The sequence below is a fragment of the Schistosoma haematobium genome, chromosome 3 (genome assembly GCF_000699445.3).
Source record: "Schistosoma haematobium chromosome 3, whole genome shotgun sequence".
In the NCBI taxonomy this organism is placed as follows: domain Eukaryota; kingdom Metazoa; phylum Platyhelminthes; class Trematoda; order Strigeidida; family Schistosomatidae; genus Schistosoma; species Schistosoma haematobium.
The window spans coordinates 30,656,120-30,680,670 of NC_067198.1; the positions used below are offsets into that span (position 1 = coordinate 30,656,120).

The following is a 24,551-nucleotide window of genomic DNA, read 5'->3' on the forward strand; positions in this document are numbered from 1 at the left end:
ACAATTAATAGAGGTTCGCACTTCAGATAATGAGGTATGACATTTTGTTTCTAATGTATTATAAGAATCATTGTTACCGTCTATATTACTCGGCAAACAAAAACGTGTCAAGTGATTTATGAATGCTCTACTTCTCATCCTAGAGAATATCTAGATATATGGGAACAAACAGAAAATTGTGAAGTCGAATGTGAAAATGATCATGAAAATAACACTAGTAGGTTGAGTTTTAAGGTGCAAAACATCTTCCTTAACTCGCTTCAGGGGTTCTTTAGCATGATTCACTTCTTCAAGCTGCATAGTCTACTGATCAGATGAATTCGTTTGTCTTCGTTAACGTATCTTTAGAGTCTAATCGTACAGTAACGCTGTTTGTTTTTCATGGTTATTTGGGCGATTCAGTCAGTTTTCACGTGAAAATGCAGATTTAATACCATCCCAACCTATCAATTTCCTTTCCCGTAAGTATAATATTCCTCTGCTGCAATGTATGAAGGAAAAGAAGAGGATTACGATAATGGACCACACCTGTTAGAAAGTAAGAATGAAATGCATTATAGATGTTTTTCAAAGAACTACCTCTTTCACTGTACCATAGCTTTCAAAAGCACTACAATTAATAAAACAGCCATTATTTGTATGTAGGATGCAAATGTGGGTTTCGCGCTTACGTTGTCGATATGTACATTCCCATACACCGTAATAATGCATTTGAAAGGCATAACTTTGTTGAAATTCGTCCGTATACAGTGTACAGTGTAACCACTTGTTTATTAAACACAATATTCACGTTACGTAAGGATTCTAATACAAAATTCAGTGGTGCTAGTAAACAGAGCAAGCGGATATACATACAAATGAAACAGGGATTGGCACAAGAGCCAAATCGGAGCACAAATCTTTATTTATGCTCGTATGTAATTCAGGCAGACGTTCAATACGTAAGTGATAAACAAGAAAACACATTGACAGTACACTAATAAAAACACATATTCGAAATGCAAAATAATTAACAGAATTAAAAGACATACTACGAAAAAATCTCAGTATGAGGAATCTCTTAATAATCTATCGGATTCAAATTTGCTATAAATTTTGTATTTATATTTCATTCACTGTTGTACACACAATTGTAATTTCTATATTTTAGCAACATATTACTGTTTAATTAAATTCTTGTTTCATTCTTCTTATTTAAAACATAAGTTAATCCAATACGTTTCTGACCGAAATCAAATACGGTATAGAATCTTCTCATAAAAACGTCACCGAGAACCCAAAAATTCGGTGGTAAAGAATCATCAATGTCAAAAGGTGACGAACACACTGTTTTAAACCAAAAGTCCTCCTGTAATCAAATGAGGAAGACAACAATACAGAAGTAAATTGTTTTGTTCTTATCAGTTAAAATAGTATTTTTAAAAAGGATTAAAGACTAGATGCTTATTATTCTCTTCTGTTATTTGCTTTCACATTTATAGAATGGTATAATTTATCTGTGAGTGTGAAAGTGTGTAGTTCATATTTTCTACCAAAACAATAGTTCATATTGAGTTATTTAAATATCAATTTAAACTTCGCTTTTGGTGAAATTTTCTAGGATCAATTATAAACCTAGGAAAGTATTTCGATTAGTAAACAGTTTTGCATTTCCCATTGCAAAGAAAGGAAACTGTTATTAAGTAGTAAACTCTCTCTTACTGCCTTGTCAATTACAACTTCTATTAATACATTATACACTGAAAATTAACTTTACCAGCTTCATTTTAATCAGATAATTAACTGTCTTTAACAGTTAATAAATTTCAAATATCTGGTGATCGTTCGCTATCAGAAAAATTGAATCTATACAGATGGATTCAGCTTGAATTTAGGAGAAGCGGTTCGACTAGTAAATTTTACATTGTACAAGAATTGTTTGTTAGTACAGAAGATATTATACACGTTGTTAACAATGATATTATTGTTGAAACCTCCAACATGTGTGCATTCTAAAGGGAATTTTTGTAGTTCTGATTCATCTGTTGAACCGTCTAAATAACTGGAATTACACAATAAGATTAACTAAAGTCATTATATTACTCTGTATTTTGCAAGTTTTATTTCCGTTGAACTGACTTAAAATTGCGAAAGTGAACACACTGAATACACAATATATAACTAAACTGATCTAAAGAAGTCATTCACCTTAATAACATAATCTTGTGGTTCCAATATGTACTTCTTTTTACGAAAGATAAACTCGACAGGAGGCAGCATGTCGATTCGTTTACAGTCAAGGAAATTTCTTCTACCAAATTGATAGGAAATACCAAGCATTGTGTTGATTCTTGTCACTTGCTCTCTTCCACCAATAATCGTTGATGTCCCAGTATCAATAGAAGCAGTACATCCATTACAAAACTCAATATCATTTATCATCAAGCTGAATGTACATCAAAACATTTTTAAAAAAGCAAGATGTAGAGCTAGCCAAAAAAACAAACAAAAGCAGTTTATTTTGAAAAACGAACACTGAGTCAGGTTATTGAAACACTTTTTAAATCAACTTTGTTTAGCGACTTATAATGATCATACATTTCATTCTTGATACAGTTCGTTGAACGAATGCGTCTATTTGTTGGTGTTGATATTCCTAATGACATCCGCATTCAAGGCAGTGTAACTGTTGATTTCTCACCAAACAAGTGAGTCACGTGTGAAATGCCAAAATAAAAACAAGACATTTATCTGTTAAATACGTTACTAATAATGGCAAGACGACATGAACAGTAGTAACTATAAACGTCAAATCGTGAGGACTTCAAGGTATGAGTAGCCGCTCATACCACAATCAACGTTGAGTCCTCTGAACGCCCAAACAAGAAACAATATGCATAATAAATGATCAACTAGGTAGAATCAATGACCTTTGACAAACCCAAATAACGTCATTCACCGAAAAATAAACTGAGAGCTAGTCAACGCTAAATTTGGAAGTTGTTGCAAATAAATTAAATTACATCGAGCTACACGTGAAATAAATAAAATTACTTGAGAATTGTGGAGAAATACAATTACAGCAATAAAATGGATGAAATGCCTAGCGCACCTGTAAATATTTAGGTATATCTCACGAACCAATAAACCGACTCTATGAAAAACACGTTCAAAAATGTCCGTTGATAACATGAACTACTTACTACTACACAATAACATAACTAAGGAACAATAATGGATATAGGAAGAACTGAATTGACAGTTTAAAAACGTAATCAACCCTAGCAATTTTTTGCATAAAAATCATAAATACTTGTTAACTTGTTAGAAATTCTGAGCAAAATCACACTTCAAATGTGATATTCTAGCGATATACATGAACTACATCGAGGGTGAGTTGACAAACAAGCACAAATCATTCCAGAAGCAAATAACGTTACCTAATGTAGTTGCAAAATAACAGTTGTAAATAAGAAGAAATATGAAAGGGGCAAAATACAAATAGTAGAAAAGTTGAATAAATGTAACCGCTTTGTAAATTCTCTTGTGAAACACCAGACTAGATCATGAACAGACTTATTTATAAACCATTCAGTGTATCATTCATCCAACAGTCATCTTCACTTAATAATTATATCTCCAATTATAATACTTTCATGTAGCTAGCGTAATGAACTGCAATATTATCGTCCTAGTTTGAACTCACTGACAGATTGAGCACATTCATTTCACTTTTAAGGTGACCGTGTTCTTTCATTTCAAGTAAGAAGTTGACAACACTTCACACAGTATCGTTTGAAACAGGTTTACCTGTGAGCTTGCCAAATAACTGAAGTTGTGTCGCAAATAGGTATTGCAACTTGTCAACAAGTATAATGGTAACCGTAATATGAAGCACTGTTCAGACTAATAACTCAGTTGGATATATGATGGGTGAATAGAAAGTGATCACTTGATTGGCTCAGTGTATTTGACTGATGTGTGTTCGAGTTGGTGAGGAAGGGAAGTCTCTCTAGATTTCAGAAGTTCACCTTCCTACATGGATCACCACAGAAATCCTCTATAGTAACTTCAGAAAAATTAGTCAATTCGATGTCAAGTCACATCTTGCGGCATTCGTTTTATAAAGCTTGATGAACGTGATCTATTCTCCTTTCATACATTACCAAGAAAAATTATGTTGATTTATTGTAGTAGGTTGATGAACAAGCCCGTTGATTTACATTAACTCCCAAATACTCAGACCACGCACTACGTTCATCATGAGAGTAGTCAATAAGAAACATGAATTTTATCTTACAGTACTAGACCATGGAGACCTAGTCACGAGGTTAGCTCTGCTTTAAACACTTCTCGTAAATCAATATTCAAATATACATATATACATTGTCCATCGAGAAAAAATCTCTCAAGGGTTTCGAAATCGAATGTTCTTCAGTTATGCAAATACGTAAAACAGTTCAAATAATATCAATTTTCCGGCTTCACCTCATTTAGACAAATAAAACAATATATAACTTCACTCCACCAAACAAACTTTCCAACAAGTTAATTTGCACTTTCCGAAAGCGATTGAGATGTACATATCTTATTGAACTTGATCAAACACTACCTTGACATTCTAACTGCCCATATATTGTTGTTTACGGTCGGCATATATTCCAAATCTCCCTCAAAATATTCAGGATTAACACCACCAAGTACCATTTCACCACCGAACGAAGTCCCATTTTCCCTACAACGAAGTAATAAATCCATTTTATTATCATTCATATTATTTCCACTGTAAAAATATATTACTATAAAACGTCACACCAACTGAAATCAACAATGTTGTCACGGTATCACCTGATACGTGAATAAGTCAAAGTGTATAATCACCCTGTTTCATGACTGTTCGGCATTTAAATTATACTCATTTTATTGTGTTGATTTACACTATCCATGTAAAGGGTAACAAAATTCACTAAGTAAAACACAAACACAGAAAGAAATAGGAGTACTTGTTGATGAATACACAAACATGATACCTGACAAGCATTATTACCGATCATTTTGAATTAAAACAATGAATGTCTAAAATAGTAGTTCATTAAACCATAAAATATCCATAAAATATTGAATAGTATTTATGAAATGTCCTTGTTTAACATTCACAGATTCGATCAACATAGCTTCTTTAAAAAAAATTCACAGAATGTACATTTTCATAAAAACTAAGAAATTAGTGTTGTAAACTTCGGATGCACTCGTGCATTATTTATGAGAAGATCAATGAAGACTGAATAATTTTTTTCAAAGATAAATTTCAAATAAAACTGGAACAAAACGATTAACAACATAAAATGTACTCATACGGATGCATAAAATATGATGATGTGAAAAGATATTGACGAGATAAAAATCAAATGAAAGAATTCTAGTCACAATTAAATGTACAGTCGACAAATACAATACTTTTATCGTCCATGGGAAGGTATATTTTACCAATCGCTCATCTAAATACACCAATCCACTTTTGCATTACAATCATTGTTAAGTGAGCCGAGACATTATAATTTGATGTTATCACTGACATTAGTCACACTTCTTTTGGTAAATCGTAACCTAATGTGGAAATATAAACCTACAGTCAACATGTTAAGCACATTAATTGAAACTTCACCATCAAATAACTAGCAGTACACACAAGACGAATTTGTATTTTTTCATGACAACAATTAAAACTGATGTAATTAAAATTCGAACAGAGTAAGGCTGTGATGTCTCAATGTTTTCATTTGATTGCTTCTAAACAACATCCATCATCTCAGATAACTTTCACGAAATATATCTTCAGAACAACTTGGTTACCTAAAAACCTTGAACTACTTGTATTTCAAACATATTGACTGGTTGCAAATACAGTTACTGAGATCAACCGTTGTCAACCAAATATCAAATGAAAAAGATTATAATTAAGCTTTTCTCAGTTGAGTGATATTCAAAACCAAATGATTAAATTATACAAAATCTGAATTTCATATATACGAATCTAACTCGACTTATTGCACAACTCACTGACTTAAATAAAATGAAAATATTGGGTCCATATTTGGAAAATTCTGAAGTATATTTGGGAATACTGGGATATTCCCATATTTCGACATCCGTCTAGTCGACATGCCAATTATTCCATCATATTTATCAGATAAGTAATCGAGATTAAATATACTCCTCACTTCAACAAACGCTTGATTCTGAATCTCCAACGAGTTTATCTATAACGGTATTTTATTTCGAAACATTCGCAATTCTTACTCGTATAGTGTCCATACTCCAAAATCCAGAGTACACACTGTCTAAATAATGGACATTATAAATGGAACCGTTTGGTCTGTAAGTGGATGATTTTGAGCTGTCGTAAAATGAAAACATCCAACAAAATATATCAAGAAACCAACACTTCCTTGAAGCTAACCATGTGTCAGTGGATCCTGTATCAAACAATACTCGTAGCTTTTGAGGTGGAGTTCCAACTGATATCTCACCATAATACTGAAGCTAAATTAAAAGATTATTTCGCATTCAACATTTAGACAGTGTGATATGCAAATAATAATTATTCTTCTATACCTTAAAAATTCTTTTAATTTGAAATAACTTTCAGATAATATGCACTTCTGGTCATGATATTTTGTTATTTGTATCGGTGATTAAATTGCCGGATTTTTCAATGAATCTATGATACTTTGCCTGTTGAGAATTATATCAATGAGCAATATTCCGTTGTATCGATTTTCACAGGCATACTTCAACAGTTAAACACCATAACTTCAACTTCTACGTCGCTGTGTCATCGTGGTTACTTTTGGAAAATAGTCCACTTAGTTTATTTCAAACACAAGAATGAAAGTCTTCATATTTCGTGTTGCTTATTAGATATACATTAAGTTGGATTTCATACTATGAACATGATTGATACACTTACGTTTTCATAATTAATCAATTGTTCCGGTGTAGATGTATTCTGCTTATTCCATTCATACTTCCATTTTCTCGTCGAAGGCTTAAAGTAAGTCGCACCAAGTCCCACCAATGAATCAGATCTTTTCAAAGGGTGGAGAGGAATTCTCACAATCTCACCATATAAATATGGTAGGAAACCGATAATTATGAATAGAATCATTGAAATCGGTTTGAGTATGCTGAAACGTAGTGATGTTTATGTCATTTTTATTTAGTTTTCATCATGTTTTATTGACAAAGATGTATCAAATTAACTAGAAGATTGACTATAAACAAACCTGATTAATAGTGGTAATTCAATACTTGTTTAATGTGCATCACTATCACCAAGAAAATGGTTCGAATTACTATGGAAACACATTTCAATTCTGTGAATCATTGTATGATGGGAACAGCTTCTAATGTGTATCAAAATTAAGATAATGTATCAGTGTGATCTCCACCTTAAAAGCTACGAGTATTGTTTGATACAGGATCCACTGACACATGGTTAGCTTCAAGGAAGTGTTGGTTTCTTGATATATTTTGTTGGATGTTTTCATTTTACGACAGCTCAAAATCATCCACTTACAGACCAAACGGTTCCATTTATAATGTCCATTATTTAGACAGTGTGTACTCTGGATTTTGGAGTATGGACACTATACGAGTAAGAATTGCGAATGTTTCGAAATAAAATACCGTTATAGATAAACTCGTTGGAGATTCAGAATCAAGCGTTTGTTGAAGTGAGGAGTATATTTAATCTCGATTACTTATCTGATAAATATGATGGAATAATTGGCATGTCGACTAGACGGATGTCGAAATATGGGAATATCCCAGTATTCCCAAATATACTTCAGAATTTCCCGAATATGGATCTAGTGTTTACGTAGTTTCGTTTGTTTATAGACTGAGTAAATTGGGAAAATTTGTCACTTAGCCGAGTTGCTACGACCCGGTAAGCGTATGTCCACACTCATCTCTTATCTCTCATCCTTCCTATATCCGTACACTCAGTCATCCATTGAGATTCATATATCCTACGATATGGATATAATAGTCTAGGTTGAGTAGATAGTTATGCACACTTTCCAACGACTTTGGCAACAGATAAAACAAATAACAACTTCAAATATTAATTTTGTTTTCTTCAAATATTTTCAAATATATTCAGGCATTCTCCATATCTTCATTATTTACAAACATATCGACAGAATAATTCAATCATACGTTCATTCAAACGATTTAAGTATGGGATATTGGAGTCAAACGACCGCATAATTGAAAAGATGCTAACGATGAATTGCTTTACTAGAACTCAGATCCCTGAAGAAATTTGTTGTATTCAGGAAAGCGTTATTCCAAAAGTCATCAATAGTTTACAGTCAACACAAAACCTGTTTTCACAAGTCCCCCAGTCTAACGTGATGACATTTCATGAATGACTGATAAAAGAATAAGTACGGTGATGAGATCGGAGTTGTCTTGGAAACAAACTGATCATGATACGTAACTTGACTAAGTAGATCAGTACCAACATTAAGCCACATCAAGTTGTGTTTATGAATTTGGAAAATTATTTTTATAGATACACCAAGTGTTGTTAAAGGTGTATAGGATCTATAACGTAGAACAATCTGATAACACATACGTCCGTCAAGTGATGTCCATATGAAGTTTATAGTTTGGTTAAACAAAGTGTCATATGGTTACGAAGGAATGATTAAAAATATGAGAGCGATTATATAATGTAAGCAAAATACAAAGTCATTTATTAACCAATTAGAAGAATGATAAACAATTCTAGTGTCAAGATTCAGGTTACAGGGTAATAAAATCAGAAAAAATATTCAGAGCATTTGTTGCTAATTGATGCTAAGGTGATTCAAGCACACAATTGGTCGCTTTAACTATTCTTTCAAATGGATATTTCTACACTTGCGAAATGATGAATCAATCACGATATAATGAGACAATTCATCCAGTCTTAAAGCCTATGTGTAATAATAGACTTTTTCTTTTTGATGGCAATCAGTTTTGTCTGATCCTCCCTTATGTAGTAGCCAATTCTAAATTCTTTTTCCAAAGCTTTTGAAATGAAGCTCCCAATGATATCTCACTATAGCACTGAACATGAACTAAAAGAATTTTTGCACCTAAACCAGATGTATCGACAGACCTGTAGTGACCTACTTTTATCAAGAGAACGCTATTGGTTTAGTGGAAACAATTATTATTATAACCAATCGTACCAGTGATTATTTTACTGTACATGTTTGTTTAACTGTACTAAGAACATACATTCTTCCATTGATTGTAACCTTGCGCAAATTCGGTTACACTCAGTAACCACACATGTAACCCAGCACGATCTCGATATCCTTTCGATACCACGAGATCACCAACAAATACATCTCGACTACAGCCATCAACTGCCTTCTGATATTTGGCTTACGATGGATCTTATCGGTTAACTGGCACGTAGTCTTCTTGTAGTGGTGATCATAGTCAACCGCGACTCGACGCCCCGCAACAGACCCTTTTGCATACCGTACAACTGCTACGACGGTAGCTCACGGTGAATAATTTGCTGACTGATTGACACTTAGTGTTTCCAGTCTGTCAAGTTCTTGACGGACAAACGAGAGAGCACCATAAGAAACTGGTCGTTTTTATCTGAAGACGGGCTTTGAGTTTTGTTTTAATGGCAAAAATACTTTAGTGAACTTACGGCAACCCACTTTGTTCTGGAATACAGCTGGATGCATTTGTCGAAGACAATTTACGTGAGTTACGGTTGGTATTTTAGAGGAAACAGTGAACTTCGGTATCGAAATAACATTAGGACAAAATGCATGAGACTTTCAAATCTTATGAGAGTATTTTTTCTTGAAAGTATTTGACTTGAAATCATTATGAGATGTCACTTCAGAGGCATTCGATTCAGAAGTATTATGGGAAATTTGAAAAGATTAAGAGGAAGGCTTATGAGAATATATATGGTTTGGTTCAAACTTTGCTGAGTTGCCTGGTGAATTCCAATGACTTATACGTAAACCCTCTCAGTACATTTTTACTTAGTCGCCTGTCTATCCATCCATTCATCCGTTAGTTACATTCCACCATTATATTAATAGATAAATCTTGAGACATGCTGGCTAAGCGACACTGAACAGTTCGAATTGCTCTCATAACATTGCGGATTAGACCAGTCTAACACTTTACTGAGTATGTTTCAATACAACACAAAGATAAGTGATTAAATCTAACAGTTACAATATAAATTCAATCCAATCACAAGGTCTTACTGTTGTATTATTACAATATCGCCATTATTCCAGTCTAGTTGTGTTCACTCAATCGTATTATACTTTGTTCGTTTATTATTACTGTATACCCTAGTGAACTGTAGTGATTGTATGAACTAATGATTTCTTTGTACTTGAGTACTGCGTGGTTAGAATTCTAAATACAATACGTTCGTTTGTGCTCATATAGAAATTTCTGACTAAATAGCGTTGCTTTAATGATTCCTAGTACGTACAATAATTTAAATCTTTTAACTATCACATGAAGTCAATAAACTAAATTTGTATTCAGGAACACCTGAATTCCATTCTTACTCGACTCATTTGTCCTCGGCCACCGAGTTTATAGGTAACGAACGTGACACAAAATTAGATATTATCTTTGAGTGAAGCAGGATAGTTTCTTAAGTGTGTGTACTGATCAACATCAGTAAGATCTTTTATGCATCACATATAGTTGGAGAATCAAGACATATATTACGATCTTATGACATACCGAAATGGATGATCGCCAAACATTAATGGTATATTGTGGTGTTTGAATGGACTAATGATACCTTTGTACTTGTTGAATGCTTGATTTCGAATTCCAAATACAATACATTCGTTTGTGCTTGTGTCTCACTTCTTAATTCAATTGCGTTATTTCTGGGACTCTTAGTTCGTGCTATAATTCAAATAACTCAAAACACTATACTGGCGTCGCGATGGAGCCTGTAATGGAGAAGTTAGATATTCATTCAACTTCAGAAGCTTTTGAAGATTACTTTGAAAGGTTCGAAATCTGGGCTATGACCAAGGAAGATGATGAGGATGGTAATATTGTGGCGCACTTCCTCACATTCATTGGAAAAGAAGCATACAGCTTATTAAGAACTCTGGCTATGCCGGAAAAGCCCATTACGCTTCCTTATACAGCTCTCAAGGAACTGCTGCTAGACTATGTTCAGTATACAAATCTCGAATGTCGTAAAGGAGGAAGATTTCGTAAAATGATTCATGAGGATATAAAGAATTCTACTACATTACGTCATTCCAACCCAGTTCATACTCAAGATTATGCAGACAATTCATTGAGGAGTTGCAATGCATTTCACGTAGATGGGCACAAGTTTGGTCAGTGTTTGTCCTATGGCAAGTTCCACTCTTTTAATTCTTGTAAATTTCGTAATTCTAAGTGCTTTAAATGTGGTGATATTGGGCATATTCAGTCAGTCTGTAATGCTAATGTTCATCTTATTGCAACTAATATTAAGACTTGTAATTCTGATTCTACTGAGTCGAGTATTTATAATGATGATTTATCTTTATCAACGATTGCAATAGACAATGTAGAGTCACAAAGTAGTTCAGAGTTAAATGAAATTCAGAATTCTTGCGAAACAACAGTTTCTAACTAATCGATCTATCAGATTTCTAGTTATTGTACCAAATATGGCTTTTCCTAATGATTCATATATTTCTGGTGAAATTTCTTACAAATCTGAAGAAAAAATATGTTGAGTGGACATAATTATGATCGAAAACCTGATGTATTTTTGATAGATGCTGATTTTTCTAATGATCCTTTAATCAGCAATGACATTCTTAATGAATTCGAGGAAACTATTCCAGAAGAGTATAATATTCGAATTATCGTATGAACTAGGAATTCCAGGATTAACGCAATTGAATTAAGAAGACACAGGCACAACGAATTTACTGTATTTAGAATTCGAAATCAAACATTCAACAAGTACCAAGGTATCATTAGTTCATTCAAACACCACATCCGCCACAGCTTAAATTGGAGTCTAGGTGTTTGTAATCAATCGTTCGTCTTCTTCTCAAATTCATCCTGAGTCTGTCTGACATTGTATTGGATAAGGATTCTATATTATCTAGAATATGCTCATTAGCATTAGAATTAACAATCGAAATTGGAACTGACTCACCTGGTTCCTGAAATTGTATTTGATCTACATGTCGACTGTGTGTACCTAAGTCATCGATGTCTAGAATTCGCACCATCGATTTTCCGACATTCTTCAGAACAATACCCGTTGATGGTCGAAGATCATTTCCTCGACAGTATGTAACTTCTGCAGACTCCAAATATCTCATACTTGACCGAAGAATTCTTCTTTTCAGTAGCTTCGTTGGAGTCTCCTTCGTCACCGAATGTCTGGCATTTCTATATTGCAATAGAAAGGTATCTACTCCCCTCTCCAGCTCATTAAATGTTGAGGGGGCTATAGAATCAATAGCAGTCTTTAATGTCCTAACAAAATTCTCTGCCTGACCATTAGAACACGGATGTCTGGGAGCAGTAAATAGATGTTTGCACCCTATACCGTTCAACCAGGTAGTGACTGCATCTGCAGCATCTGAGCCATTATCAGTCACCAACACCATGGGAACCCCTTCTCGACTAAACACCTTTCTTAATGCTTGTATTGTGAAATCAGAATTTGAAGTTGTAAAAAAAACTTCAGGCCACTTTGAAAAAGAATCAATGACTACTAGTGCGTAGTATTTACCAAGAAACGGTCCACAATAGTCAGCATGAATCCTCTGCCAGGTCTCAGACGATACTGGCCATGGCACCCACTTCGAAGGATGATTTTTCAACTGATGACATTTCTCACAATTGTTTGCCGTACGACATATATCTGCATTTATCTCTGGCCACCAGCATGTGAGTCTTGCCAAGGACTTCATTTTCTCAACACCTAAATGACCACTATGAAGATCTTCAAGAACAGATTTACGCAATGAAGGAGGAATGACAACACGATCATTTAAACACAGAATACCGTCAGGAGTAGTAGATAGCTCAACCCGCTTTGAAAAATAGATAGGAAATCTACGTTTCAAATTAGCATTCCAACCTTTCCTTATAGCACTGAGTATACATCCAAAATATCTACGCGTTTCTCTAATGAGATCTGAACGTCTCACTGGTAAAGGTTGCACTAACAAACAATCCGAAGTATTATTAGGTTTATCTTGTAATGACTGTCGAGAAATGTAATCAACATGTTGAATCTGCTTGGCACTTCTGTGCTGAACCGTATAGTCATATGCACTCAAAGCAATACTCCATCGCTGAACCATAGCTGCTGAGGAACGTGCTAAGGATTTTTCGGGATGATAAATAAACTTTAAAGCTTCATGATCAGTAACAATAGTGAATTTCTTTCCGAATAAATATTTGTGAAGTCTTTTAACAGCCCAAAACACAGCTAATGCTTCCCGCTGAGTCTCTGAATATCCTTGTTCAGTAACAGTAAGTCTGCGTGAAACACAAATAACTGGTCTACCTTCCTGTTCCAAAACTGCACCAATTCCCACAGGTGATGCATCAGTGATAAGCACAGAATATGCATTAGGGGAGTACGTTCTAAGAACAGCATCTCTTTGAAGAAACTTTAGTAAACTTCGTAAGCATGACTCTTGTTCCTCACTCCATTTGAATGAATTGGATGTTAAAATATTAAATAAACAATTCGCACGACAAGAAAAATTAGGAATAAAACGGGAATAGTATTGAAGAGCACCCACTAGTGAACGTAATTCTGTAAGATTTTTCGGAGACGGTGCATTAGTCAGTGGAGCTAGTCGTTTCATATCTGGTCTAAAACCATTACCATCAACTAGGTATCCAAGGCATTCAAAACTAGATACACAAAATGAACACTTATTTGGATTCACTGTAATATTCTTCTCAATTAAACGACGCAACAAAGCAATAAGTCTCTGGTCATGAACTACCTTATCAGAACCATGAACAATGAGATCATCTTGATAAATTTCAACACCTTGAAGATCACTAACTACTTTATTCATAACTTCCTGAAATATGGAGAACAACTTAGACCGAATGGAAGGAAATTGTATTTGAACAGACCAAAAGTAGCGTTAATTGTCGTCAAAATAGATGAAGATTCATCTAAAGGAATTTGAAAATAAGCATCTTTTAGGTCAACTTTCGAGAACACTTTAGAACCATGAAGTCGATTTAGAATATCTTCAGCTTCTACCGTCGTGCACGTTTGCTTCAATAAACGGGAGTTCAGAGTTAATCTATAGTCACAAATTCTAGGGGTCTTGCCGTCCGACTTCAGTGGCGTAACGATAGGAGTACCCCATGCTGAAGACTGAATTGGTTCAATTATGCCCTTCACACACAAATCGTTTAATGTCTTATGTACTGCTTCTCGAAGACCATAAGGAATTATTCGTCTTTTATAAAAGACGGGATCACCCTGTACTTGAAGTTTTATAGGCTTAATTTTCATACCTCCACTGCACTTAGCACACATAGCTATCAAATCTTTAAGTAAAGTATCAGAATTTTCTTTAGAAACTAAGAAGGACAACTTCACCTTAAGCCTTTTCAAATTCTTTAAACCCAATATTGACAGTCCTGTTTCGCTAACTAAAAATTCACAAGATATGTATGAAGAATTATCATCTCTGATTAGCAATTCACAACATTCTCGTATGGGCAGTCTGTGTCCAGTAATCCCCAGTATTGATACTTCAGTGGGTCGTACAACAACGTTAGGATCTAAAAATTTCAAGTTCTTGAATGAAATAATGGACTCTATACTGCTTGTGTCCAGAATAAAGTCATGAAATGAACCAAGCGATGTATATAGTCGCTTCTGAATATGAGCATTACCTTTCGAAATAATGGACAAAGACAAATGATCACTAGAAACATCCGAATTATTAAAATTTAAATTACAAGATTTAGTACAGCTCGAAGCAAAATGGACAGTAGCTTTGCATACTGACTGAATGTGTCCTACCTTACCACATTTAAAACATTTAGCATTACGAAATACACATGAATTGCGAGCATGAAACTTTCCACATGATAAACATTTACCAAACTTCATCTCACCTTTGTGATTTGCTTTGTAATTCCTCGTTGGAACACCTTTCATATTTACACGAGAATAGGAATCACTGTTAAATGAACGCAAGTTTGATTGACCCTGAGATTGTAGTTCATCACGACGACTAAGCAAAGTAACAGAAATCTTCATCGACTGGATATCAAGTTCATTCACTGCTTCGTAGCGAAAGGGGAAATAAAGGGGAAAACGCATCAGAATGTCGCCTTTTTCGCCTGTCCGGGGGAAATAATGCGGATTTTCCCCTTTTTCGCCTTTTTGTCGACAAATTACTGACTTATCGCCTAAATATCCGCCGAATTGTCGCATTTTCGCCTAAATATCCGCCGAATACTTTAAAGTATTAGAAATCTTCATCGACTGGATATCAAGTTCATTCACTGCTTCGTAGTTAATACATGCAGTTCTAGCATCTTGAAAGGAAAAGTTTGGCATTCTTAACAGCTCTCTTTCCAAACTCGGTATGTTAATTCCTGCAATTAATCGATCTCTCAGTTGCACATGAAGTTGATCACCGAAATTACACTTGGCAGCTTGTTTCTGTAATTCAAGGATGAATTCCCGAGCCTTTTGGTCATTTTGACGAACTATCTTATGAAACTTCGCCCTTTCACGGCATTCAAAACTGGTGCATTTGACATGACTTAATAATAGCTCTTTAAGAGTTGCATAAGGGAGTGAGATAGGTTTTTCTGGATATGCCAAAGTTTTTAATAAGCTGTACGCTTCTCTCCCAATGAATGTCAGAAAATGTGCCACAATTTTATCACCTTTAACATCTTTCTTGGTCATGCTCCAGATTTCAAACCTAGGATTACTTGCAAACCCAAGCAACACAAAAAGGGGAAATAAAGGGGAAAAAAGGGGAAATAAAGCGGACGAAAGGGGAAATAAAGGGGAAATGTCGCTTTTTCGCCTTTACGTCGGTTATTTAGGGGAAATGTCGCTTTTTCCCCCTTACGTCGTGTATTTGGGGAAAATTTGTCGACAGTTCTACGTAACGTACAGTGTTTAAATGAACCGCATCTGGAACTGAAGTTTTCATAAACTTCGACAAATTTATTCACCGCAAATTAAAAAAACAAAAGTATTTTCATAAAAACAATGTACAAAATACGGAACCAGGCTTTCGGTTGATACGCATATAGAGTGACTTCGTTTGTTGTTTAGTTAAAGTGTTCCGACATGCTTTGGAGCCATCACAAAAAACTTACGTGATGCAGGTGAGTGACGTGCTCTCAGGACTTTAGGTTCATTGTGACTGATTACCTTCTTAGGCCAATAATATGACTTTTTCTGATATCAGTGAGAATGTTCGTAGACGTAGGGCAACTGTGAACTTGTCACGTTCCCTTGGTTGTCACAGAACCACTTATAATCGGAGGTGGAATAAAATGAGAGCTGCTTCAATGAAAAAATATCACTTTCCTTCGGTCAGTGAGTTTGCTAATGAAAGCACCGTAAAAGGTAACTGAGTTTAACAATGTTGTTTACTTAATTGATAGAAGTAAAGAGAGAAGTCAGTTGTAATGAAAGTACTTCGATTAGTACACCGTCCACTAGCAACATCAATCAAAGGCTTTCAGTTAATAGTGGTATGAACATTAAATTCGTACGTGAATATATATCTTATAGGATGTAGTGAAGTGAACTTGTGCTCTACAAAGTTCGTGAATCGCAAAGAACAGATGAACGACTTTATGATGTATCTAATGTCAAATACATCTCTGAGCATAAAAGATGCTGATCGGGTTCTGTATGGTCTAAGATTTCTTATCCCGGACATACCGAAAAGCATCAGAGGCGTTTTGAAGACATGTCCAAGTGTTCAACCCAAGTTCATCGGCAGTGGGGTTTACTACCATCTAGGATTGAAAACCAATCTGCTAAGATACGTTGAGCTTTGGTTGTGTACTATTGATTTTGACTCTTTAAACTTATATGTCAATATAGATGGACTTTCTATGTCTAGAAGCTCCAATCAACAGTTATGGCCTATACTTGGACGGATCATTGCCCCTCGGCTTAGTGACGTGTTCATGATAGGGATCTACGGAGGGAATAGTAAGCCGGCAGAATTCAACGAATTTTCTGCGGACACAATTTCTGAAATAAAAGAAATGACTGACGTGGGTCTTTTTAGTGTGAAGTTTAATAAATGTATAGCTATTAGGTTGGCGGCTGTTATATGTGACGCACCTGCTCGTTCTTCTGTTAGGTACACGGTGAATCATAACGGTAAGGCAGGTTGCGATAGGTGTACTGTTCCTGGGAGACGACTGGAGGGTAAGATGACTTTTCCAAATGGGGTATATACTGTAAGAACAGACGACACCTTCCGTCGTCAGACTCAGCCAACTCACCATCAAGGACATTCTATAATGGAAACGCTTTCTATTAATATGATTGTAACTTTTCCTCTAGATCCTATGCACATGGTGTACCTTGGTGTTACCAAAAAACTAGCTAATTTATGGATAGATTTAGCACACCGAAGACTGCGGAACTTTAACTCATGTGCGATTCGGGACATAAATAATTTAATATCTCGTTGTGTGGCAAGTACTCCTTCTGACTTTAGAAGAAAAGAAAATCCGGTATGTACTAATTTAAAGTGATAACTTCCCTACGGCTCTATAGTTACAGTCAACAATACTAACGAACATAACCGTAAGTTCAGCTTCAAGTATTCAGCTGTGCAAAAGCATGTCATTGAGATATGGTTGTGACTTTTTTTGTTCGTTTTTTTATTTCAGAATTCACAGGAGGACTACCTCAATTCTGAATAGTCCGTGCAATTTTTTTGTTGTTCTACCTCGATTTCAATAAACATTATTCTTTCAAACAGCTTACTCTTTTACTTACATGGGAAACTGTTGAAGTGTTGAGAATGTGTGTCTGAGTTTCAGTGAACTTTTGATTAAATGCACATTCCTTATGAATAAAATATAACCTGTTCCTTGTTTTTCAGATAATTACAAATAACAATGAATTAGCAATTGCATTGGATATGCATAACAATCGATGCTTAAGCTTGTGCTTTACTGTTGTACAATAATACGCTTTTCTTTTTAAATAAATTTTTTAAAATATTTACTGCTTTTCCACTGCATTGCAGATATACTTCGGTATGTTGTTGCAAATAAAGGCGGACATAGGAGACCTTTAAGGTTCTGTCGATGGATAGACAATAGGAGGTAATGTGTGTATTTAGGCGAAAAGTAGACAATTAAGCGCATAAGTAGGCAATTCGGCGGATATTTAGGCGAAAATGCGACGATTTGGGGGATATTTAGGCGAAAATGCGACAATTCGGCGAATATTTAGGCGAAAATGCGGCAATTCGGCGAATATTTAGGCGAAAATGCGGCAATTCAGCGGATATTTAGGCGAAAATGCGGCTTAAGCTTTGCAAGTAATCCTCAAAAGCTTCAGGAGTTGAATGAATATCTAACTTTTCCATTGCAGGCTCCATCGCGACGCCAATATAATATTCGAATTATCGTATGAACTAGGAATTCCAGGATTAACGCAATTGAATTAAGAAGACACAGGCACAACGAATGTACTGTATTTAGAATTCGAAATCAAACATTCAACAAGTACCAAGGTATCATTAGTTCATTCAAACACCACAAAGAGGCAAGTCTTGATGTCATACCAAATATTTTTTGTCCCCATAATTCATTTGTTTTTTGTGGGAAGCTTGTTCAATGCGAAGCACGAGTATTAAATGAGCTCCATTCTGATTACAGTTCAGATTATTTCACACCAATTGCTGATAATCCTTATCACAAATTCACTTCCAATGTATACTCCAATCAATGTGAGAAATATGTTTTAAACGAAGCCACATTATTCATAATTTGGGGATATAAAGATTCAACGTTATTTCGTGGGGGAGGATAGTGTCCAAATTCTAGATATTAATGATTTCAGTACAAAACCGACATGCTGATTGTATACAATTCCAGGTGAGTCTGTTCCGATTTCGCTTGTTAATTCCAATACTAATGAGCACATTCTAGATACTACAAAGTTTCTATCCAATACAATGTCGGACAGACTCAGGATGAATTTGAGAAGAAGACGTAAAACCGATTACAAACACTTTTACTCCCATTTAAGCTGTGGCGGATGTGGTGTTTGAATGGACTAATGATACCTTTGTACTTGTTGAATGCTTGATTTCGAATTCCAAATACAACACATTCGTTTGTGCTTGTGTCTCACTTCTTAATTCAATTGCGTTATTTCTGGGACTTTGTTCGTGCTATAATTCAAATAATTCAAAACATTATATATATTTCAAAACGACCCAGTTAAAACAGTACCTTGTACACAAAATTCAGTAAGAAGTCCCTAAAGTTTCTGCTGACTGATAGAACTTGGATATATGGTTCCATGAGTGAATTTAATTGCGAACATAGTACATAATTTTGACGACCTGATGATAGATGGTTCACACTAATTACGCTTATCTCATGAGACCGTTAAAAGACTAAATTCGTGGGAACGCGAAACCTATCAATTTGTACATCGCAAAAAAGCCATTCTCCACAATTATGGAACTTATCACAAAAGCAACAATGCTCACACATCAGGATGCCAAAGCACTTACTGGTATCGCAGCAGATGCATCTGGCTTGGTGATCGGAGGAGTCTCACAACAATCGGTTAACAACACATGACAACCTTTGATATTCTTCCCGAGACAGCTGGAAGATACTGAATTGAGGTGTGGCAACTTCGGCAGGAAACACATAGCTTTGTGTTATGTTCTGCGGCGATTCCAACACTCTGTGGAAGGCAGAGCATTCACACTGCCGACCACAAACCTCTCATCCTTTCTTTAATCTGGTCTCAAGGCAAGTGCTTCCCTCATTAGTCACAACAGCTGGATGACATTTCCCTGTTTAATTCAGATGTGCAACACATATCTGGGGCAAATAATGTAGTTGAAGACGCCTCGTCTCGTATGCCATTCTTAAATAATTTCCACGCAATCGACTTTTCTAAACTGACCCAACTTCGAAAAGAAGTCATTGACCATCAACATGAGTTATCTTGGACAACCCTGAAATTACGTGTTAAACAGATGGTAACAGGTAAGAAACTTTACTATGTGACACATAATGTAATATAATAATATCAAAGCATATTTCTGCCAGGCCAGATACACGTCATTCCTACAGACATTATCTATAATTTACAACATTGGTTTGCATATGAAATGCTTACCAATCAGGAATGTCAAATAATTGAAATAAACAGAAATAAAAGACAGTACATTGATGTAGATGTCTTAGAGCGTTAATTACTAGTTTTGTGTTTTAGTATTACACTGAGTACAGCCTTTCAAAAATATTTCCCAAAATGACATCACGTCCACGTTGAACACCAAATTCAAACTCGGCATGATAGTGTTAGAATTCTGGTTGTGCTGAGTATTTATGCAATGCAACTGTTGAAAAAGTTTGTGGTTGTTACAATGTGCCTTCAATGGGCACTCGGCATGAGCTGTGATCTTGGAAAGCGTGTGTGTTAAATTTGTTCCAGGTTTTGTAAGCTCCATAGCTGTGCACTGAGGTCGTGATGTTGAACAAAAGATAAACAAAGGAGCAACAAGGCACTTGTACATATAACCTAGACAATGCTTAACATTTTGTAGTGGAGCAGACATAGGTATGAAATATTAATAAATAAAACCCATACTAGCTGATGTTGCTAGAGTGAAATATGGTTAGATCCCTCAGATTAGAGAATACAGTAATAGGAATCAATGAGTTGTGACATGAAACTTCGTGGAATGCGTTCAAATGATGAAAGGTTTTCCACAATTTTCAGCATATTTCATGCAAGATCTAGTAATAATCTTTGGTTAGCAAATTAGCAGTCGAGTTCTGTAACTGTTACATCGTTGGATCATGGAGATGTCACTTATATTCTGTAAATCTGGGTAAATTACTATCGTCTGCTGAACTGCCTTTGTGAGACAATCAAATATTTATGGCAGTGTCTAAATCTGACATAAAGTTTGCTTATTTTGATAAGTATTTTATTTATTTATTTATTTATTTGAACACATATATATTGGTACAAGAGGGCACCAAATATAGATGCGCCACACAAAAAAATGAGAATTTAAGAAGAAAAAAAAGTGAGGAACATAAAAAAATGATAATACTAATAATAAACAATAATGAAGAGATTGGTGTAAGGGAGTGTAGTAATAATCATAGTCATAATGGGGGAACGGAAAGGTACAATCAGAAGAAATCTTTCAGTTAAGGAAGAAACAACCACTTTTTATGAAGAAAGTAAAAGAAGGTTACTGCAGGATCGCCACTGGCTTCTATTCTGAGCCATATCTGATAACGTCTCTAGCCACTGTGTCGCACCATCTGTCGGACCCCAGCCAGGGAGTCGTGAAGGACCAACACAAGCCAGTCTTTTGCAGCTTTCTTTCATACCACGACACCATGTCATACACTGATCACCTCTCCGCTTTTTCCAACCAGTCCCAGAGTCGGCAAATAATGCACGACGTGGAATTCTCTGGGACGACATTCGTAGAACATGTCCAAGCCACCGAAGTCGGTGTTTCAAGATGGTGACACCGATTGGATTATCGTCTCTGCGCCCGAATACACGATGCCGAACCTCTGCATTACTGACATGGTGTTGCCACTGGATGTCAGCAATCCTTCGGAGAGATCGATGATCAAACACTCTCTTGCTCTCAGACCGTTGTAAACAACGCCTTCAGTTCATTAGTCACAAAGTCACCATTTTCATGGCGTCATGCAATTGAAACCAATGCTCATCTATACTTTTCGGTGGAATGGTAGCTAGCCTAGAAGCTAGCTCGGTTGGATACTTACTTGCAACAGAAGTTGCTACCAACTTGCTAACATCAATTCGTTGGTGGCGGTCACTTCGTTGGCCACTGAAAAGTAAGGTCAGATTTACGCAGACCAAGGCGTGGTCACAGTCCAGATAGGTACTCCAAAAGGAGCGGCAGTCTCGTACACAACCACGCCAGCGGTAGCTGATTGCGATGTGATCAATCTGAGTCCAGGCTTGAAATGCAGAGGGAGGACGCCAGGTGGCACATCGGCGATGACTGTGCCGAAAGTTAGTGCTAGCCAGAAACAGGTTGTGGTCTGTGCAGTTGCAGTAGACGGTCCCCGTCCCCGTTATCTGTCCTGAGACTAACAAGTCCCCATGGGCCACGTAAACGACTCTCTTCTGTGCCTAGACGCCCGACCTGAGCATTCAAGTCTCCGGCTAGTACTACAATATCTATCGAACGCACTTTCTGGAGAAGAACAGATAATTGGTGGTAAAACTCATCCTTGATTGCATCCGGGCTGCAATCTGTCGGAGCATAGGCGGAGATGACGAAAATACATCGTTTCTCACGCCGATTTCTCCTCACTTTGATGGAACTCTTTAATCTAACAGCACATAACCGACTATTAATGGGGATCCAATCGATTAGTGCTGCCTCAGCTCTAGCGCTTAGTGCGACACCAACGCCAGCAAGACCAGACGAAGATGCCACAGGGTCCCCGGATAAGCGCACGTAAAACAAGCTTTTTGAAGCGACAGATGGAGATCGAATTTGTAGTACTTCGCCAGAGTCATGAATACGGGTCTCGGATAGACAACAAACGTCGATAGTAAGACTTTCCAAAGACATAGCCAGCTCTATCTGTTGTCCGACCTGCATAAATGTGCGAACGTTGAAGGCAGCCAGTTTGAATGGTGCACGTGGTTTCAGAAAAACTGCTTCAGTCCTCGTATTCGGTGGTGACATACAATTTTCAACCGGACAGTGACTCGAGAACGTTTAGATAGAGTCAAATTTCCACCATAGACAAGCTGCTGTATAAGTCGAAAAAAATAAGTATAGATAGAGTGGGAATAAAAGAGGGTGAATAATGATGTAGTAAATAATAATAATAATGTGAATTGTTTGACTGTTAATCGAAGCGTGAATAGAATTTTCAGTAAATATCGTCGTTTTCATTTTATTTGTGTGAGGGCCGTGATACTGCCCGGGTTCCCGAACCGAAGCAGGTGGTTTTCTTAGGGGGCCCAACCCCAAGCCTTCGACCTGAAAGTCTGACCCACAAGGCAGTGGAACATCATGAGGAGATGCAGTCTCATGGTAGCCGGTGACAGACGATTGGTTCATACACCATTTGTTCCCGCAAGATATTGGAGCCCATGCGCACCATTGGTTCGGGATCCGGTTGAAGCGCCGGACATTCGCTTTTCATCCTCTCGTTTTCGCAAACAACAGTAATGCCACGAGAAGGCAGTGAGTAGGACTTCCTTGGCAGAGGCTGTATACGCACGACCGTGTGAGAGCATTTCGAGAGGGACGGCGGGTTCACCCCACTCTCGGCCGTATCATGGTAATTGGGTAGAGTGAGGGCAAACAACCACCTTTCTCCATTGTTCCATTCGAACAGTGGGGTTAGGCGGGGTTGCCCAATCTCACCATTCCCCTTCAACTTTGCCATCGACGACATCCTAGAAACAGCTCTGATGGATGTAAGTAATGGTGGTGTGGATCTGTTGCCTGGAGAAAGACTTCTCGACCTTGAGTATGCGGATGATATTGTCTTACTGTGCGATAATGCCCAAGACATGCAATTCGCGCTTAATCAGTTGGCAATCAGTGTCCGTAGGTACGGTATTTGCTTCGCACCTTCGAATTGCAAAGTATCAATTTGTACGGTTCATATGTACATGGTGAAGATAAAATTCACCTGAAAATTTGGTTCATCTAAGTGCAATACGGGACACTATGCCTTAGAATAAAATCTGACGAGAAGGAAAAAAGAGAGTTGGAAGAAGAAATGCAGAAAAGAGCATCCCATGCGTCAGCAGACCAATCATGATAACAATTATAATAATAACTATAAATATGGAATGCTTCGGTTATTTAGGTGAAAATAAGGGAAACAAAATGAGCTAGCGAGCCAAGTCTCAAAGTTTCTGATTTGCTTTACAGCCAGCCAGACCTTGTGTGCTGCAAATCATTAACAATCAGTGACATTTCAAAGGGCCCTATGTCATAGTGGTGCTAGCAGTCTGTTAACGTGGTAGGTACATGAATGGTATCAATTCGCAGTATAGGCATTTGTCCAATTTTAGAACATTGATCAGTGTATCATGCGGCGTGTGCCAAAATACCAGATATCAAACTTAGACAACAGTTTATTCTCAGTAGCAGTGACTGTAAAAAATAAAGAAAATTCTGAAAATGTAAATAATGACATTGTAGATCACCAACGTTGATGATCCATGTCAATTGACCGGAGGCCTACTCGAGATAGACGGGGATGGTGTG

General features: G+C 36.5%; 2 protein-coding genes across 3 annotated transcripts; both read right to left on the bottom strand.

Annotated features, from left to right (window-relative positions):
- Positions 1-5: 5 nt before the first annotated feature.
- Positions 6-7,223, bottom strand: MS3_00005502 (uncharacterized protein). 2 transcript variants are annotated; one of them, XM_051213577.1, is made up of 6 exons: positions 6,950-7,223; positions 6,280-6,522; positions 6,040-6,239; positions 4,592-4,714; positions 2,188-2,425; positions 6-1,348 (listed from the first exon to the last, which is right to left on the bottom strand). In XM_051213577.1, the coding sequence occupies exons 1-6, from the start codon at positions 7,145-7,147 to the stop codon at positions 1,169-1,171; spliced, it is 1,182 nt and encodes a 393-aa protein (XP_051069566.1). In that variant the 5' UTR covers positions 7,148-7,223; the 3' UTR covers positions 6-1,168. The 2 variants fall into 2 exon arrangements, with proteins under 2 accessions (XP_051069566.1, XP_051069565.1); XM_051213576.1 differs by having other exon boundaries at positions 2,188-4,714; positions 6,280-7,223.
- Positions 7,224-11,970: 4,747 nt separating this feature from the next.
- MS3_00005503 (uncharacterized protein) lies at positions 11,971-16,585 on the bottom strand. The gene has a single exon (XM_051213578.1). It carries the CDS (start codon positions 14,106-14,108, stop codon positions 12,039-12,041), a length of 2,070 nt encoding a protein of 689 aa, XP_051069567.1. The 5' UTR covers positions 14,109-16,585; the 3' UTR covers positions 11,971-12,038.
- Between the last annotated feature and the right edge of the window lie 7,966 nt (positions 16,586-24,551).